The sequence below is a fragment of the Medicago sativa genome, chromosome 2 (assembly GCF_051527215.1).
Source record: "Medicago sativa cultivar Bolivia chromosome 2, Bolivia_mono, whole genome shotgun sequence".
Classification (NCBI taxonomy): Eukaryota; Viridiplantae; Streptophyta; class Magnoliopsida; order Fabales; family Fabaceae; genus Medicago; species Medicago sativa.
Window position 1 is genome coordinate 74,946,843 of NC_140750.1, and position 14,452 is coordinate 74,961,294.

General features: G+C 31.6%; 2 protein-coding genes across 5 annotated transcripts; both read left to right on the forward strand.

The window, feature by feature from the left end:
• Nucleotides 1–2,464: 2,464 nt before the first annotated feature.
• LOC146950709 (uncharacterized) lies at nucleotides 2,465–10,858 on the forward strand. Of its 3 annotated transcripts, XR_015027678.1 has the most exons (6): nucleotides 2,465–2,626; nucleotides 2,877–4,842; nucleotides 5,387–5,845; nucleotides 6,387–6,518; nucleotides 9,881–9,934; nucleotides 10,787–10,858. XR_015027678.1 is itself a non-coding variant. In XM_085746679.1 (5 exons), the coding sequence occupies exons 2-4, from the start codon at nucleotides 2,895–2,897 to the stop codon at nucleotides 6,509–6,511; spliced, it is 2,532 nt and encodes an 843-aa protein (XP_085602805.1). In that variant the 5' UTR covers nucleotides 2,465–2,626; nucleotides 2,877–2,894; the 3' UTR covers nucleotides 6,512–6,518; nucleotides 6,615–6,829. The 3 variants fall into 3 exon arrangements, 2 of the variants coding, with proteins under 2 accessions (XP_085602805.1, XP_085602804.1); XM_085746679.1 differs by lacking the exons at nucleotides 9,881–9,934; nucleotides 10,787–10,858 and adding an exon at nucleotides 6,615–6,829; XM_085746678.1 differs by lacking the exons at nucleotides 9,881–9,934; nucleotides 10,787–10,858 and having other exon boundaries at nucleotides 6,387–6,829.
• On the forward strand, nucleotides 6,447–13,031 carry LOC146950710 (uncharacterized). Of its 2 annotated transcripts, none has more exons than XM_085746680.1 (5): nucleotides 6,447–6,518; nucleotides 9,881–9,934; nucleotides 10,787–11,658; nucleotides 11,754–12,356; nucleotides 12,681–13,031. In XM_085746680.1, the coding sequence occupies exons 3-4, from the start codon at nucleotides 10,798–10,800 to the stop codon at nucleotides 12,354–12,356; spliced, it is 1,464 nt and encodes a 487-aa protein (XP_085602806.1). In that variant the 5' UTR covers nucleotides 6,447–6,518; nucleotides 9,881–9,934; nucleotides 10,787–10,797; the 3' UTR covers nucleotides 12,681–13,031. The 2 variants fall into 2 exon arrangements, with proteins under 2 accessions (XP_085602806.1, XP_085602807.1); XM_085746681.1 differs by having other exon boundaries at nucleotides 11,757–12,356.
• The last annotated feature ends 1,421 nt before the right edge of the window (nucleotides 13,032–14,452 follow it).

Below are 14,452 nucleotides of genomic sequence, written 5' to 3' on the forward strand. Positions count from 1 at the left end.
GAGATCCTAATAAGTTGTTTTGCATAAATAAGCTGTTTTGAATAAGTTATTTTGAAAAAAGAGATCCTAATAAGTTGTTTTGCATAATTAAGTTGTTTTGAATAAGTTATTTTGAAAAAATAGATCCTAATAAGCTATTTTGCATAAATAAGCTGTTTTGAATAAGTTATTTTTAAAAAAGAGATCTTAATAAGCTGTTTTGCATAAATAAGCTGTTTCAAATAAGTTATTTTGAAAAATGAGATCCTAATAAGCTGTTTTGCATAAATAAGTTGTTTCGAATATAAAAAAAGAGATCCTAATAAGCTGTTTTGCATAATTAAGCTTTTTTGAATAAGTTATTTTGAAAAAATAGATCCTAATAAGCTGTTTTGCATAAATAAGCTGTTTTGAATAAGTTATTTTGAAAAAATAGATCCTAATAAGCTGTTTTGCATAAATAAGCTGTTTTGAATAAGTTATTTTGAAAAAATAGATCCTAATAAGCTGTTCTGCATAAATAAGCTGTTTTGAATAAGTTATTTTGAAAAAATAGATCCAAATAAATTGTTTTGCATAAATAAGTTGTTTTGAATAAGTAGTTTTGAAAAAAGAAATCTTGATAAGCCGTTTTGTATAAATAAGCTGTTTTGAATAAGTTATTTTGAAAAAATAGATCCAAATAAATTGTTTTGCATAAATAAGTTGTTTTGAATAAGTAGTTTTGAAAAAAGAAATCTTGATAAGCCGTTTTGTATAAATAAGCTGTTTTGAATAAGTTGTTTTTAAAAAGATATCCTAATAAGCTGTTTCGTATAAATAAGTTGTTTCTTAAAAAGAGAACCGTTTAAGTTTTGGAAGTAACCGAACCGAACCGAAGTTATGGTTCGGTTAACCGTTTGCTTGCCTATTAACCGAACCGAACCAAACCATTAAGCATATCTATTTAAAACCAACTTATTTTATGCAAAACAACTTATTTTAAAATCAACTTATTTAAAACAGCTTATTAGGATCTCATTTTTCAAAATAACTTATTCTAAACAACTTATTTATGTAAAACAACTTATTAGGATATCTTTTTAAGAAACAACTTATTCAAAACAACTTATTTATACGAAACAGCTTATTAGGATATCTTTTTAAAATAAGTTGTTTTGCATAAAATAAGTTGGTTTTAAATAGATATGCTTAATGGTTTGGTTCGGTTCGGTTAATAGGCAAGCAAACGGTTAACCGAACCATAACTTTGGTTCGGTTCGGTTATTCCGAACCATTTCACCAATTCGGTTCGGTTCGGTTAATATGGATAACCGAACCATGCCCAGCCAGTTATGTATTATTCTTCTATGCTACTGGCACATGTGTGTCCAACTGATTTTTATTATAGACATTTGATCTTCGTTGAATGTATTAGAACTAGAAATGCACCCAAAAAGGGTTTGAAAGGGTCTGATGGAGATGTAAAAATTGCAGCAAAATGGGATGATCACAAAACAAAGATATTTTTAAAAATTTACGTTGAAGAAGTTGATGCTGGTAATAGGCCAACTGTACATTTTAGTAAAGATGGATGGAAGAACATTCAAGAGCCGAGTAGCTACTAGATTTTCTATTTTAAAGCCATATCAAGATCTACCGACTTTTGAAGTGCTAGGTGAAGAGGAAAGGGTTGATTTTGAAGGTCATAAAAATAATATGAATATTGATAATGAAGGAGAAGATGATAGCTTTCTATAAGTTTTGCTAAATCTTTTATGAGGGTTTGATTTGCTCCCTCTCTTTTTTGTATAACACTTTTCCTTTGTATACTTTATGGTGTCTTATGCCTTATACACACCATTTAAAAAAGTTGTATATCTATCCTCTAAACATTCTTTAAAAAAAAAAAAAAAACTAAGCATAACAAATTTTTTATTGAAAAATAATAATTATTTATTAAAAAAATATATTTAATATAAAATAGACAAGTTTCAACAAAAAATATTTTTAAAGTCTATTTTGTGGACCCCACTCTTGAGGCCACGACCCAATAACAAAATCCCACGTTAATTTTTTTCTTTTCCTCCATCCGGTTCTATATATAAGATTTTTTTTTTCAAAAAATTTTGGTCCTATTTATAAGAAAATGTCACGTATGATTATTGTTTAAAAGATATTTCTACCCCTTAGTTAATACTCCCTCCGGTCCTATTTATAAGAAACAAATGACTTTTTAGATACATTGAATAAATTATGTATTTAGTTTAGATTCTTGACTAGATACATAAGTTATTCAATGTATCTAAAAAGTCAACTTTTTCTTATAAATAGGACCGGAGGGAGTACTATTTGTTTTTTTAATATTAATGAATGTATTTAATGCTTTAGAATTTTAATGAGGATTTATTTCTAAAAATATATTCAAAAAGTTAAACTAATTAATGATTACATTGATATTTTTGGGTTTTTCTTCTAATATTAAGGACAGGAGCAGTAATTTCTCATTCTTTTCCTTTCTATGTTGTTTTTTTGTTTTTATTTTCTCGCCATTTTACTCTTCAAATGTAAATGCCAAAAGATATTCTAAAAACTTCTCACTCGTTACCTTTCATCTTCCGTTTTTCTCTTTTAGCGTTGTTACAGCATCAAGCTTGGATCGTAACTTGTAAGCATTTCAACTGTAACTAATTTTATTTTTCTTTCACATTTTTATTTTCATGTCTGTCAACAACATGCAATGTTAGAGACTTAGAGCTAATTAATCAAATGCCTGTAACTAATTTACACCGTCATTGTACTTGTTTATTGTTTCATTTTGCTTCTGGAACCGTAATGTAGCATTACTTCATAATTCGTTTTGACCTAGAAATTTTTCAATTGAACAAGCTTTTTTTTTTTTTTTTTTAATTTCCCAGGAAGTGTAAATTACTTGAATGATGAATTTTGAGGCTTTTGATAAGCCAAAGTTTTGCGGTAATGGTGATGATGATGGGAGGGATCATGTTTCTTGTGAATACTTTGAATCTGAAGATGATGATGTTCCTTTGTTACCGAGGTTTACCCGGATTTCGAGTTTGGTAAAATGTGATGTTTCTGTTAAGAAGAGGGATTTTGAGTTTGATGACAACAATTCCTTGCCTATTTCTGTTAAGAAATCAAAGGCATCACTATATCATGATCACGACAAAGATGAAGATGATATTCCGTTGTTAGATTTAATTAAAAGGCCAAGCAAATCAACTGATAAATCATTTTCCTCGCTGAAGAAAGGCCTTGCATTGTTAGAAAGCTCATTTGAGGAAGGCAATAAGAAGACGGAATTAGAAGAGAATAGATTGCAGTCCATAAAGCGAGATATCGAGGAGTGTCGCAAAGAGCTTGAAAATAAGAAAAAGGAAATTAGTTGTTTTAGAGGAATTGACGAAGCTCATGAGAAATTGCAGGGAAAAATTGAAGAATGTGTTAAGGATTTTGTAGTGAAGGAAGGGCAGCTCAATTTGATGGATGACTTGATTGGAGAGCGCAAGCGAGAGCTCAAGACAAAAGAGATAGAACTTAATCAAGTCAAGGGCAACATTTCAAAAGAAATAGAACTTCGTCAAGTCATTGATAATATTGATAAGGACCGTGAAAGGAAGGAAGAGGAACTCAAGGCTCTTTCCCAAAAAATTGCTGAATTTGCTTTGGAACTTAAGGCCAAAGAGAGAGAGCTTGATGCAATGAACAAATTAATTAGTGGGCAAGCAGAAAAATTAGAGTCCAAAAGGAAGAAGTTGCTAAAGCTAACATCAGAAAAGGAGAATGTTCGTGCTCAAATAAAGGAATTTGAGTCAATAAAGAAGCAACTTGAAGGTCAGGTCAAGGAACTTGAGTCAAAAGAGAAGCAATGTGATGAACGGGTGGAGGTGTTGATATCAAGAGAGAAGCAACTTGAAGGACACATGAAGGAGTTTGAATCTAAGATGCAGGAACTTGAAGGTCGTACGATGCAGCTTGAATCAAAAGAGAAGCAAGTCGAAGGACGGGCGATGGAGCTAAAGTTAAAAGAAATGCAACTTAAAGTCCAGGAGAAGGAGTTTAAATCAAAAGAGGAGAAGTTTGAAGGCCTAATGAAGGAGGTGGAGTTTAAAAAGGAGCACTTTGAAAACCAATTGAATGTGTTAGAGTCAATAGATAACCAACTTGTATGCCAAGTAAAGGAGTTTGAATCAAAGCAGAAGGAATTTGAATGCCAAAAGAAGGAGTCGATATTAAGACAAAAATATTTCAAAAGCCGGCTCGAGTCAGAAGAGAAGAAACATGAAAGTCGGTTGAAGGAGCATGAATCAAAAGAAAGAGAGTTTGAAGGCCAAGTGAAGGAGCTGGAATCTAAAAAGAAGCAATTCGAAAGCCAAATGGAGGAGCTCACATCAAATCTGTGGCAATTGAAAGGACAGGTTAAGGAACTTGAGTCCAAAGAGAAGCAGTTTGATAGCCAGGTGAAAGCATTTGAATCAAAAGAGGACGAATTTGAAGGCCAAGCGAAGGAGCATGAATCAAAAGAGAGAGAATTTGAAATTCAAGCGAAGGAGCTGGAATCTAAAAAGAAGCATTTTGAAAGCCAAGTGGAGGAGCTCACATCAAAACTGTGGCAATTGAAAGGACAAGTTAAGGAACTTGAGTACAAAGAGAAGCAATTTGATAGCCGGGTGAAAGCGTTTGAATCAAAAGAGGTTGAATTTAAAGATCGAGTGAGGGAGTTTGAAGTGAAGCAGTTGGAAGTGCAACTGAAGGAGCTAAAGTCAATGCAGAATGAATTTGATGGAGAACTGAAGGAGCTTGAGTTAAGAGAGGATCAATATGAAGCATTACTAAAATCATTTGACGAGGAAATTAAATCAGGTAAATGATCTTCATCATCTGGTTTATTAAGACAATTCCATTTCAACTTTATCTTTTAATATCTTAGGTTTTATTCTTGTCGAATCGGTTTGTTTATAATACTATACAACATAAGATTGATTAGTAGATTAATGTAGTTTAAACTTTCAATTATATTTTAAACACTGTTAATAAGCATATGATATGACTGAGTTTCAAGGTTTTTTTTTGGAGAGGAGGACTATGAGTTTCAAGGTTCAATACCCTGACAAACTATGGAGGCATTTAATAGTCCTTTAGTGCAACTATTGCTGTTATTGTCTATTCTTTGTTCTTACGCAACTTCTGGTGATTCAGTTGCGGTGCTATGATGATATTGACTGTTACTGTTAGTATCAACTGATTTCTGTTACCCAAACATTTAAATATATGTGTGTGTGTGTGTGTGTCTATATACATTATTATTATTTTTTCTTTTTTTTTCTTTCTATAGTCACCTTGATTTACTGATGTTTCTATAAACATGGGAACTTAAAATCTAAATATGCAGTTACATGTTACACAGATGATCAATCAACTGCTACCATTGATGGAAGAAGTTTGCAGTTGCTCCCAAGTGACGAAACTGAAATTCTAGATAATCTGCAAGGATTATCAGATCCATCAAAAGTTGTTTTGGATATAATACAGAATCCCATTATTCAAAAGTATAAGATGGGAGACAATGCTGTAATTATTGATGATAGAGACATTCTTCTGCTCAAACAACTGATGAGAATCAAACCACATATTAAACCTCGTGTAAGAGAAGAAGCAATGAAGCTAGCACTTAATTTGAAATCCAACATAAGTGAAAATACTGAAAATTCGGTGGCAGTTCTGGGTTTTCTACTCCTTGTGTCAATTTATGGATTGGCTCCTTCTTTCGATGAAGATGAAGTTTTAAAGCTTTTCGGGTTTGCTGCTCAGGACAAGATAGCTGTAGAGCTGTTTGGAACTCTGGGTTTTGCCGATAAAGCTTCTGGTATGTTAGTTTAGAAATGTTTTGTTTCAGATACCAGCTATTATACTTATTTTTTTCTCACTTTGAATTTCAAGTGCAAGTTACATGTGTTCATCAAACATGTAAATATCCTAGAGACTCTACATGATATATAATACAAATTACTATGATTAAGATATTATCTGTTGGTAGGAAGCTGAACTGATATGTAATTGGCTTCTTACACTTGATGCTTGGAAAATGAAATCGACTTCAATTAATCTCTCTCTCTCTCTCTTTATCTATGAAGCACCGACATAGATTTGGTGTCCGTGTAGAGTCTCGGGTAAGGCGTGTCCCCGTTTCAGACATGCGTCAGTGTCCGTGTAGAGTCTTTGCTTCATAGCTCTCTAGTCTTTATATGTATCTGTTCTATTTCTTAAAATGTTTGAGGTGTTCTCTTTTCTTATTAATTCTGAGATATTATTATTCAGCCCAGTCTGCTTAGTTTTGGTTAATTGGAACTGACTTGATGGCATAACTAGTTAGTTTTGTTGAAGTGAAATTTTGGTGCACCTTGCAGATTTTGTTCAGAAACTTATCATGAAGAAACAAAATATTGAAGCTGTTAGATTCATTCGTGCTTATATAATGCCAACAAGAATCAAACCAACGATCTCTTGCATCCAAGAAAATCGTCTCCATTGAAATCAAGGTTATTTTATCTTTATTCTAATTCTATCTTCTGAAATATCCCATCTTCATGCACCTGCACGTTGGTTGTAAATTAATATGTGGACTGTGAAATCAGGACCATCCTCCTAATGTTCAATGTGCAAATGAATTAGCAGGAATCTCCCTCTCTTTATTGATCCACGCAAAATGTCTGTTATTGTTAGAAAGAATGAGAAGATTCTCTAACAGGGTTTTCTCAATTTTGTTGGTCCGTGTCCTTTCCTTTTCTTGTATTTTGCATTTTTTTATGCATATATATTTCTCGAAGGCTTAAGTATGATATGCAGTAAAGTTTTACTATAGTATACAATTGAATTAACAAACTTTTAGAACACATAAGTAGAAGCATTTTGAAACTGTTACTTCAGAATGGATAAATTCTGTGCTTTGGAAATTAACTCAGAATAGAATCAAAACATGTTTAAACAATTTTAACTAATTAATATTATTAATGAAATATGCATTTTTTGTTTGATTATCAGTAGGGAGCCCCAACTGTCTGTTTAAAAAGTAAAACTAACAAAACCCTCTTGAATTTTGAGTTGAGTCTAACCGTAAAATGAACTTGGCTTCAATTTGCTGTGAAACTCATTTTGCACGCTCTACCTCTTTTAAATTCGGACACAATTTGTTCTCAACCAAAGCTGTAAGATGTTGTGTGTAATTTTAATGGTGTTTTCTTTTATCAGACATTTGCAATAAGAAATAGGATCTTTTCATGTGATGGAAAAGACAAATTTTCAAAGTTAAATCTTATTAGTACTTTTTTGAATTACCTACAGCAAAGAGAATACCATTATATGTGTTTGGAAATCCTATACATTCTGCACCAGAAGTTGAATGTAATAAGAGAATCTTACGAAGTTATGAAAATTAAATTTAATTTTACATGTTAATTTTAGTACATAAGTGTATGTTTGGATTCATAGACTGCAGTGAGTTTGATAAAATTAAGGTGAGCCATGATGATTTTTTGAAAGCTACACTTTGGGGGTAGTGAATTTCGTCATATCCACTGTAATTCTAGACATCTATTTATTTTTTAATTGAAAAAGGCAAGATTTTAAACTTTTACTAAATGTTTTTGTAGGTAGTGAATTCCCCTTTGTTTTAAGTTTAAGTGTGTGTGTGTGTGTGTATGACATAAAAAAAATGAAGTTACATACATATGTTTTGTCTTCTTTGGGATATAGTGTAAAATAAATAAATAAATAATATAACACACATTTTTTAGGATATAGTGTAACCAACCTTTTTAAATTGTTGTGTATTTGTTGTACTTCTAAATTTGACATCATAAATTATCAAATCAATAACAAACAATGGCAAAACAATTGAACACTTGGTGTGGGAGCTATCAAAATTGAAGGAGAAGGTTTGCTTGATAAAAAAAAAAGAATAAGGTTAATTGCGCGTTTTAGATTTATGGTGACACTATGATTTTGTCAAACTCATTGTGACATCGTCAAACACTAAGTCAGTGGTTGAGGACGAGTTTTGAGGTTTTACAAGGTTTGGTGGCTTTAAATTGTAGGGTAGATAGAGAGAATCCACCCATGAAAGGAGAGGGGTTAGCGAACGCAAGCAAAATTTGACATGTCTTCATTAAAAAAAGAAGCTATATTGACATGGAAAGAAGCATGGGGAAAAATGTTATAAGAAGAAATGATTCCCAATTTTAAGAATTGCTAATTTGTGTTTTAAATTCTAGTATTATTTTCAATTTTTTTAAACAACCAATGTTGTATGCTATTTTTTTAGTATTTGCTTGAAGTGAGAATCAAACTCGAGACCACTCTTATCTCTTAACTCCTCTAGCCAACAAATCAATCTTATAACCTTCGGTATATATATATATATTTTTTGAATGAAACTCTCGGTATTATTTTCATTAAGCTATAATTTTAAAATAACATGAAAAGTTAGCTAGTGATATGAATATTACAATATATTTAAAAATATTCTTTTTTGTACTCAAAGTAGAGACAATCTAAATAAATAGATAGATAATCTAAATAAACATTCACACGTCAACAACGGGGTGTTTAAGAATGAGTGGCCGGAAAAATATTGACACTTTGAAAGTAAGAACCTAAAATGCATTTAAGTCTAAAAAAATAACACCAAAAGTGCATATAATTAAGATTTCCTTCGATACCTTAACATACTTTAAAAATCTTAACTTTTAAGTAGGGAATATGAAATTTGAATGTCAACATCTGCATATTTCAATGTATTTTTTGAGGGGACATATTTCAATGTATTGTCTTTAGCTCTCACATAAACCAAATAATCCTAATTTAAGCATATGTTAATTGCTTTGTGCGTGGTTTCTTCACCTTTCATATCAAATATCATTGTTTTTTTTTAATTAGCAAGAGACCTTAAGGCTAACTACGAACTCATCATTATCGAACATTGTTTAACTGCAAGTTATCCACTAGATATTGATTTAGTATATTCCTAATTTTACCATCAAGAAATTAAATAGAATACCAAACTAACAAATTAAAGAGAGAGGGGAAATAAAATGACGGGATATAATGGATAAAAGTACACTATCAATGATGGGTTAAGATCCTATTCATTTATCAAAATATAAATCGAGAATGCAATCTAGAAAATTTACATAATTTTTTGTTAAAGGAGGAATAAATTATTTTTTTAGAAAAGCATAAAGAAAATAAATGTTCGATAAATAATAAGGTTGTTGTCAAACAAATAGGTAGAAATTTACATAATTTAGTATCTTTTTTTACATAAATACATTTTTTTTTTAAATATATCGATCGACACGTGCAGATAGTCGTAAATATTAGAACACCAGCTAAATACCTGCAAGACTATGCAAATATTGATAAGACGTGAAAATCATTTTGATGAAACGGGAGTAACAGTATTATCCGTGTCCATGGATATCCGCGACGTCACAGATGTACTCATGGTCACCACCATCAACGGATAACGGTATCCGTATCATGGCTTTCACATGATAGCACAGAAATGTCTTCAATCACCGAATGGAAGCGGTTAAGTATAAATGCTAAACTAAAATATTTTTACATAATTCAGAAATCCTCTAAAAAAAAAAAAGAAAAATTTCAGAATGTAACGTGACGTAGTAGTAGTACACATTTTATTTTCCATTTTTCCATACAAAATTCAATGCTACAATAAATAAAGAAGAGTCCAAATATTAAACTCACCTCTGCAACCAAGCAAGCAATAAACACAAACGTATTAAATAGTTTATTCTCAAAACTAATTCCTTTCTTTGTCTTCTTTCTTTCTTTCATTTTCTTATGCAAGAAAATAATTGCTTCTATATACTCCTCTCTCAAGGTTCTCTAGATAAAGAAAGCTAGTTGATTCCTGGTTCAACTCAATTTTCTAAAGGTTCTTTTTCCTCAACTCTTTCTTTCTTTGAATTCTATTATATCCTAATGCCATGATCATAACTTTCTTGGTCTTTGTTCCTGTTAAATGAAATGCTTTTGATGAATGAATGTAACTGGAAATTTGCATTTCTTTGATGTTCATGCATGCATGGCTAAATTAGAATACTGTTAAGTGTAGATTAATAATCTTGAAATATTTAGCATTTTTCTTGGAACATTTATTTATTTATTTATTTTTGACTTCTTGATTGGTTACTATCATTGTTATATTTGATTCATTATAGGTATAAGATTAAAAAATGCATGATGACAAATTTGTGTCATATCAATCAATTTTCTAATGAGGACTATCTGCTGGTTTTCCTTTTGATTTTCATGTTTGGATATTCACTTTTATTTATGAGAAACAAAAGTGATTCTAAGCTAGGAACATAAAATTGATTTTGACATGTTTTGTTTTGTTGAGTAGAATTGATTTTGGCTTCAAAATTAAGTGTATTTTTGGAATCATGAGGAGTATGATGAAATCACGGTGACACCAATTTTGTTGAAACTTTAAAGTGTAACTTTTGCCAAAATCATGGTGGCTCACCATCATTCCGTCAAATTCATCGTCAATCCAAACATGCACTAACTTTAATTTGAAAATGTGATTTGGAATTTTTAAATCCAAACATGATTTATAGTCTCGATTTTATTGTTCATTTCACATTTTAATTTATTGTAGAACCAAACAGATTCTGTTTCACTGTAATATGTTTAGAACTAGCATATGGAATAATGTCAGTTGATTTTTCTTGAACATTTTATTGAAACTGCTAAGTTTGAGTTTCAATTTATTGTTTTACAGAAACTAATTTCATGTTAGTCAGAGATTTAATGGAAAAAAAGCAGCTAAACCTTAACCGGCCACTTTTATCAGTAAGGAGATTCACATCAACACTAGCTACTGAATCAGACAACATAAGGAAAAGTACTGATAATCCTCTTCCTTATTACAAATCAGAGTTAAATTCAGGTCCAGTGAGAAATGCCGGCACTATTCCTTTTCAATGGGAAAAAACACCAGGAAAACCAAAAGATATATCAGTTATTGAGGAGGGAATTGGAAGCACTCTTTCCAATCCTCAAAATGCTGCATGTTTGGATAAAAAAGTAATAAAACATGAGAGTGAAGAAGGTGGAATCGAGAAGAAGGTAAATTCTGATTCTGATTCGGATGACGGAGATGAGAGTTTTCAAGATGCTCGTGACACACTTTCGAGGACTGAATCATTCGTCACACGCTGTAGTATGAGTGTATATGATGATCATGAGGCACAAGTCAAACCCTATGGAAGTTTCTCAAGCGATGAAAAGGCTCGCGATTTCATGATTGATCGGTTTTTGCCTGCTGCAAAGGCAATTATATCCGAAAATTCTCAACGTGCTTCCAAGAAGCCGGTACTTATTGGACAAGGACAACAAAAACAGCCTTGGAAAATTGGAAGTGCAGAGAAGTCATCTCCTCTTAATCAGCATAGACCAAAATCGTTGCGGCATAAGAAAGGAGGCATATTTGAAAGTGATGATTCACAAAACTTTCCTACTAATACTACAGCTTGTGGACTATTTCCTCACTTTTGCCTTTCGAATCCAATGCCAGGAGTAAGAACGGAGAATAAGGTTCAAAACAGTGCAGGTTGTAATTCTACTGCTTCTCCAATTGAAACTAAAAAAGAGGTACTAATTTGCCTCTATCTATTTTCTTTCCTTTTTGGTTTTTGTTACAATTTCAATTCATAAGCCTTTATGTTTATTTCATCTCTCTTGTTCAGCAGCATGCTAGACCTCAGCTTGAGAGGGGCTGTGGCGAGTCGTTAGCCTGTGATAGCACTCAACTTGAAACTAGCTATGAAAGCCCTATAGTTGAGAAAATTCTATATGTTGATTCTATACATAAGACCAAGTTCCAAACCAATCACAAAGGAGATGATTTTAAGACTTCAAAAATAGAGAGTGACATTTACAAGAATCTTTCAGTAGATTCTTCGCTTGATAATAGCCAACGGTTGGATGTTGTAAATGTGAAGGCAGCATTAGAAGCTAAAATTTCGCAATCTCTTGAATTAGAACATGCAGTGGAAGATCATGATGGGAAGATTGACTTAGAAAGCGAATGTGGCGTGAATTTAGGCTATCAGGAGCTATCTGATGCAACAAACTTTTTTGAGATTCCTCTTGTCCTTCCTCCACTGAAAGCTCCATCAGAGTCTTGGCTTAAGCGCACTTTGCCTACCATTTCGACAAGGAACACATCTTCAAAGTCTAAACCTTGCTGCAAGTATTTATTCAAGACAGCATCACTGTGTCCCAAGCGGGAAAAAATTGTTAATTCTTCTAATGTGCAAGTGCAACATGGTGTCATGCATCTCCGCTAGGTAATTCAGTACTATCTTGTTATCATATTAAGTGTCATCATTGGAATATTTATGCGTCAAATTATTCGTCACTTTAGAATATCGATAGGTTAATTACTTTTTCTGATATATTAATTAGCCCTTCTACTTAACTTTAGTTACTACACTAAGAACGTTTTAATCAGCAACAATTATTTTAACTTGAAAGTGAGTGTAATTAGCGATTTTCTTAAGACGTATGTGTTACCTCAAATAACACTTCATATGGTGCGGAGGGAGTACCATTTTTGTCTATGCATTGTTTTGTGTAACAATTACATGCCTTGAGTCTTCCAATTTTTTCAGGAACGGCTAAAACCGATTGCAGAAGATTAAATTTTTCAGAGTGAAAGGTTTTATAAGTTGACTACTTGCTCAAATGTACAACATTTTTGGTAGTGTAATCTTTGCATCACTTTGTGTTACCATGGTTTTGGTAACTTTACAATTGTAAATGTGATCAGTAGTTTCTGTGATAAGGTTGTCTTTGTAAATTACATCATTCTTTTAAGGTGATATATGTGTTCATGTGATATAATAGCAACTTCACTAGGCCAGAGCCTATTTCTAAAAATTTCACTAGGCCAGAGCCTATTTCTAAAAATATAATGTGTCAAATTAAACTCATTTATAATTATGCAAATTTAATCATGTTAATATCGAGTTTGTGAAATATAGTATTAATCATGGTTTGATTTTAAAATACACTAGTAAGCCACAAAGAAAATGTAAAACAAAAACATTGTGTGTGTGAAGCAAATTTTTGCTGATGTGGCTTGAGTTACAACTCTTGTGCCGGTTGTTTCTTCTTTTGTCTAGACCCTTTTTTTTAAATAGCTTTAATTTTTTTTTCTAATAAAAATAAATAAAATTTATTGACAAAAACGAAAATATGCATTACTGCAACCGAAATTGTTGTCATTCTGTGTTTCTCCTTCCAACTTAATAAGGAATTTTATTATGTTTGAATTAAAATTTTGGGAAGTTTTGTCAATTATTTTGTAACTCAAATGTTTAATCCCAACCTTTTTTCGAGTGTAAATTAACCCCCACAATCAGCGGCGAAGTTCGTACAATTTTTACGAGGGGGCCAAATATAAAAAAGAAATAAAATATATTTTAAAAACTAATATATTAAACTTAAACAAATTTACAATAATTTTTACTTATATTTAATGAAACGACAACAAAGAAAATAAAAGTTAAACAATAATTATTTATAGGAAAATGCTACTTCTCAAGAAAAATAGCTTCAAGAATTTTTCAAGAAATAGTTGGCAAATTTTAATTGGATGATTTATTTGTCCACTTCCTATTTTTCAGTCACACCTCCTTGAATTGTGGCAAATAGTGCATTGTGATTGGCTATTCTTTATTCTTGAAGAATTCTTGATGTTATTTTTCTAGAGATATATAACATTGCTCTTATTTATAAAAGTTGAGCTTTATAGAGCTGTAATAACTTACATTTATCCATAATTGACACCAAACTAAATATATTATCAATATTTATGCAATATCATCTCTCTTTAAACCAACAAAATTGTTTGAAATAGCCAAATAATATATTAATGGGGTAGCTACATATAAACCTATACTACCAATTTTCAAGTTTTTCTTCTTCTTTTGGGGTAGCCAATGCTACCCCATAGCTATGAAGGGAGTCGCCCCTGCCCACAATCACCATATGTTAAACATGATTTTTTTTTAACTCGTGTTTAGAGTTTTGTTTGTTTTTTTTTTTGTGGCCGAGGTTTGAACCCCAAACCTTGCATATATTATGCATTGTCCTTGCCAACTGAACTAAGCTCACGATGACGTTTAGAGTTTTGTTATACACAAGTAAAGTCTAACTAAAAATTATTTATTAATTGAATTCAGGTTATTATGAACTATTCATATTTATGAAACTCGTTAAGTAGAGTTCAATCAATTGATTACGTCACAACATATTTTCTTTTTTAGAAAACAACTTTGAATTCAATTTTAAATAAGTCAACTTATTTTTTTTCTTGACAATTAATTTTGATCCGACAGCCGACAGCTTGCTATGTAACAGCTTCATCAATGTAAAATAT